The 5,162-nt window shown below is 45.2% G+C and overlaps 1 protein-coding gene across 2 annotated transcripts in view; it reads left to right on the top strand.

Moving 5' to 3' along the window:
* The first annotated feature begins 2,127 nt into the window (after positions 1 to 2,127).
* ASH2L (ash2 (absent, small, or homeotic)-like (Drosophila)) overlaps positions 2,128 to 5,162 on the top strand; it is a 34,760-nt gene continuing 31,725 nt past the window's right edge. Inside the window, exons 1-3 of one of the 2 annotated variants that reach the window (XM_006859960.1) lie at positions 2,128 to 2,315; positions 2,948 to 3,014; positions 3,127 to 3,272. In XM_006859960.1, coding sequence (XP_006860022.1) covers positions 2,128 to 2,315; positions 2,948 to 3,014; positions 3,127 to 3,272 — 401 coding nt within the window. Of the gene's footprint in view, positions 2,316 to 2,947; positions 3,015 to 3,126; positions 3,273 to 5,162 lie in introns of those variants that run through there. The other variant, XM_006859961.1, reaches the window with a different exon arrangement.

Here is a 5,162-nt window from a genome sequence, read left to right as displayed (position 1 = left end):
AGCAGTCTTTATAATCCTACTGCTCAGGAATACAAATTGTGAGCTTTTTTTAAAAAGAGCTAGTTAGCTATATCAAGTCCACTTTCTGGCCAGCTGAGTGAGATCAGCAGTGGTGGTGGGGATAGAGAGAGCTCCTAAAAAAATGTCTATCCTTATCCTTATCCAGAGAAGGTGCTGTTTGGTGGATGCTTTGCTTTCAAATCCTGAAAAGTATGTCTGGTCCCACAGGTGAACTAGGTCTATGGAAGAGGCAGAGAATTCTCAAAGGATTAAAATACTGAAATTCAACTGTTCCTTTCTCTAACTTCAACCTCTCATCATTCCAGTTCCTGCCTCCTCATCCAGACTTTGAACTCAGTGCACCCAGCTTTTCCTGTCCTCTGCTTTCTTGGGTGCTATGGTTAATTATATAAACTACTTTCTATTATCTTCACTTCTGTTATCCTGCTGCCTGGCAAAACAGAAAACTCAAATCAATGTTTCAGTTCATCCTTGCTATTATAGTCATGTTGGAGAAAAGAATCAAAGATTTAAGCTGATGCCCTGAGATGTGATATCTCACAACTCAGCAAGGCTTTCACCATATTTTCCACTTCATCTCCTGTTCCCATAACAATGACAAACTACATCCTGCACCAGACAGACCAAAGAGGAAGACGTTTCCTTTAAGGTTAACCGACTACTGTCCAGGGGGGTCCTGGTGTGGCACTGTTGGTTAATGCGCTGGACTGGAAAATTGGTTTGAACTGAAACGACCGCGTTGCTCCTTGGAAACCCTATATAGGGACGCTATGGGTCAGAACCCAACTCTATAGCACTTAACAACAACACTGTTGTCCAGTAGATTCTGACTCACAGTGACCTATAGGACAGAATAGAACTGAGCTTCATGGGGTTTCAGAAGCTGTAAATCTTTCTTCCCCAGAGCAGCTGGTGGGATGAACCACCCACCTTTTTCCAGTTAGCAGTCCAGTGCTTAATTCACTGTACCAGCAAGGCTCCTTAGTGTATATGGTTTGTTATTAGGTGCTCTTGAGCAACCTCTTGTCAGTGCAAAGGTTAGAAGTGCTGATAGAAAAAGGCAACTTTAAAATTCTATATTAAGTCAAGACTAAGAAGGAATTAAGGCTCTGCTTTCAGACTGGTCTGTTTACACACACTAGGTGCCTCTGATGCTTTATTCTCATGCAGGTGTATCCTTAAGCAAATGGTTTTTTAGGAAATAGGGTCTAAATACTGATTTACTTAGAGCTAGGAGTCCTGGTGTGGCGCTGTGGGTTAATGTGCCAGATTGCAAAGTCGTTTGAACTGCAAGGTCAGCGGTTCAAGCTCACCAGCTGCTCCTCGGAAACCCTATACAGGGTCTCTACGAGTCAGAAATGACTCGACCGCACTTAACAATAACAAACGTGGCCAGAGTAGTCCTAAAGGACGTTTATATTCGAGAGTTTTGAAGATCATGGCTCGGAAGGATTACAGCCACTTCAATGACTTTTACCTACCAGCAAGTTTCCTTTAGCCCTCACCTCTTCTCTAAATTCTAAATCTTCCAAGCATTTAGCCGCTTGACTCCGGGCCTCATTTTTCTCCTCTCACAATCTCGAACGTGACTTTCCAAAAATGGAAAGTTTCCAGTATGTACACACATTCAGCTTATGTCCTCGGCTGGATAGCCTAGCCCCGTCTCACCTGTGTAGCTAGAGCTCTGGAGTCAGGCTTTCTGATTCCCATCTCCAGATGCCATTTTGGAAATCACTTCTGGGATGGGGTAGTGAGTGCTGGTATTTCTGGGAGACGTTTCACACATTTAATGAAGAGAGTTTGCAATACGCACAAGCCTACAAAGTCCGTACCCAGCGTTCTCACCGCATTCTGCGTAGTAACTTCTAGTTACCACGAAAATCAACAACATTCACCTCTACGTCTTCACCAGAAGCAATCGCAGCCCTTCAGACTCCTCCCGCCTCCGCCTGTCCGCCCAACCTTAAAGGTAGCCTAAAGTGAGCACCCTCGGAGTTGGCTACCTACCCAACACTGGCCTTTCCAATTTAAGATTAAAGGACCCAGCTAGGAACTCGCGCGAGACAAGAGTCCGCATTCTCGCGAGAAATCTAGGAGGCGGCAGTGATGGCGGCGGCGGGAACCGGCCCTGGTCCGGGAGCTAGTGCCGGACCCGGCTCGACAGCAGCCCCAAGTGCAGCTGCTGCGGAAGAGGGAGAGACGAAGTCGGTGGTGGCGGTAGCAGCCGCTCCAACCGGAGAGGGGACGTCTGCTGCTCCAGCAGCAGAGCCCAATTCCGTAGAAGCCGAAAGCGGGTAAGATGTCCTGTAACCAGCGGCGGACTGGGGAAGGAAGGGACACCCCTCTCGGAATCTCCAGGCTCCCGGGAGCTCTTCTGCCCACAACCCTCGAACCTGGGCCAACGGCTTACCCTGCACCCTGCGGGACCGCAATCCCGCCCGCCGGTTGGCCTGTCCTTAGGGACCTGTATCGCGGACTACACCCCTTTCCGCACCTTTCACGGTCAGTGAGAGCTTAGGGCATCTGTCCGCTAGCCTGTCGCCGGCCCCTGTACCCGTATAAGGAACTGGTAGCTCACTCTTCTAGCAGGAACCTCTCAAGCATCTAAGAGAACACATCGTGCAGTGCTAGACTGAAAGGGGTAACGATCCCTCTGAAAACACTGGGAATGCTGCATCTCTGAACTACCCCCAAGAGCAGGTTCGCCCTGTGTAGATTTGTCTGCAAGGTCCAGTTCGTCTTCCCCATACCTAACAGATCTGCGTCTTTCAAATGTCTTGACTGTAACCTCGGCATTCCGTCTTAAGCAGAAAAAGTTCCAGGAGTGTGAATGAAATTTACATGTACTTGATGACTGTCTTTGAAAATAAGCATTTTGAGGTTTCTCATGAAGATTCTTAACGTGACTGCATTTATTATCTTATAGGGATGCAAATTTAGTTGATGTAAGCGGTGGTTTGGAGACAGAATCCTCAAATGGAAAAGATACACTAGTAAGTATTTATGTTTGCCAGGCAAAATAGGGTTTGTTTTGAAATTCTTAAATGAGTCAGGAATACAATGAAGACAACTAAGTTGATTCTCTTAATTGCTCTCTGGACTCAGGAAGGTGCTGGGGATACTTCAGAAGTAATGGATACCCAGGTAGGGTCTGTGGATGAAGAGAATGGCCGACAGTTGGGAGAGGTGGAGCTGCAGTGTGGAATATGTACAAAGTGGTTCACAGCAGACACTTTTGGCATAGATACCTCGTGAGTATTTTTCAAAGTCTTTGTAAGAATTATTCTATAAAACAAATGTCAACATGTTCAACAGTTAAATAATTGGTTTGTAAGCAAGTATAAACACAGTATTTTGCGTACATCTTCTAACCCCTATTCATGTAAGTAGGATGTTGAATTAGGAATTGTTTTCATTCCCTGAGCAGCCTTTTTCTACCTGCGGAGGGCACAGCCCTAACAGGTACTGTGGTAGGTAGTGTCTCTGATATTCAGATTACAATATGGTTGGGAGGCAAATCCATGCATTCTAAAGCATTTTATAAACAAATTTAAGACTGTGTCATTTAAGCCCTATATTGTTGTTAAGTATCAGCTAATCATTTCAAGCTTTATATTAGTGTTAAGTGTTGCTGACTCAGTTCTGATTCTTAGTGACCCCATAAAGGGTTTCCAAGGAGTGACTGGTGAATTTTAATCACCAACCTTGTGGTTAGCAGCCCAGTGATGATCCTACAGCGCTACACCAAGACCCCAACCCTTATATAGTTGTTACACACTGTCTAGTCAGTTCTAACACATAGTGATCCTGTATAGGGTTTCTGAGGAGCAGCTGGTGAGTTTGAACTGCCTACTTTGATGTTCAAACTGACCTTGAGGTCCAGTGCTTATCCTATGGCGCCACACCAGGACTCAAGGCCTTATATTAGGTGTTGTATGTACAGGGTCGGAGTCCTGGTGTGGTGCTGTGGGTTAATGCACCAGACTGCAAAACCGTTTGAACTGCAAGGTTGGCGGTTCAAGCTCACCAACTGCTCCTCAGAAACCCTAAGCAGGGTCACTATGGGTCAGAACCGACTCGACGGCACTTAATAACAACTTATTTGTGGGAAAGTGTTGTTGTATATAGTGGGGAAACCTGTTGTAAAAATTTTGCAATGACCAGTCCCAATTCATGCCTATGTCATCCTATTTATTATCCCTTCCAGCTTCTGATTCACTCCCTTTAGGTATCTTGTGCTCTTCCCTCAGTAAAAACAACTTCCAACCATTTTCATCTCGTAAATTTAAATTGTTTCATGATTAACTGAGATTGAAAGGCTTCTTTCTTTAGTTTAGAGATTTAATCAATAGCTAGCAGGTGTATGGAGTCCTGGTGTGGTGCTGCAGGATAATGCACTGGACTGCAATGTCGGTTTGAACTGCAAGGTCGATGGTTAAAACACACCAGCCACTCCTTGGAAACTCTATACAGGGTCACTGTGGGTCGGAACCAATTGAAGGCACTTACTGACAGCATCAGGTGCACATTATTAATTCACATAAGCACTGGACTGCTAACCTCCAGGTAGGTGGTTGAAACCCACCAGCTGCCCCTTGGAAGCCCTATATAGGATCACTATAACAAGTTCTGTGTAACACTGTATAGAACTTAACAACGACCACACAGGGATGGGATCCTGGTGTGGCACTAAAGAATACTGGACTGTTAACCCCAAGGTTGGTGGTTCAAACCCACTAGCCACTCCTTTGGAAACCTTATATAGGGTTGATATGAGTCATGACTGTCTCCAGGGCACTTAACAACATCAGCAATGATATCCCTCAATCCACTGCCTCTTCTATAATGTCCTTTACTAAGGTACCTGGTGGTCTTCCTCTTTTAGCTAAGAAATTAAAGTGGTTTTTAGAAATGCTAATGTACAATTAACTTGTGACTATTGACGAAGAATGGAGTCCTGGGGTGGTGCTGTGGATTAATGCACCAGACTGCAAAACCATTTGAACTGCAAGGTTGGTGATTCAATCTCTTTGCTATCCCATGCGAGTAAAGTTTTGCTAAAGGTAATACAGAAACGGCTACAATCATACATTGACAGAGAACTTCCAGAGGTTCAAGCCGAATTCAGAAGAGGCCGTGGA

This window comes from Chrysochloris asiatica, unplaced genomic scaffold, assembly GCF_000296735.1.
Source record: "Chrysochloris asiatica unplaced genomic scaffold, ChrAsi1.0 scaffold00035, whole genome shotgun sequence".
NCBI lineage: Eukaryota > Metazoa > Chordata > Mammalia > Afrosoricida > Chrysochloridae > Chrysochloris > Chrysochloris asiatica.
The sequence above is the reverse complement of the archived record's forward strand: the minus strand, read 5'-3'. Positions and strand labels throughout refer to the sequence as shown.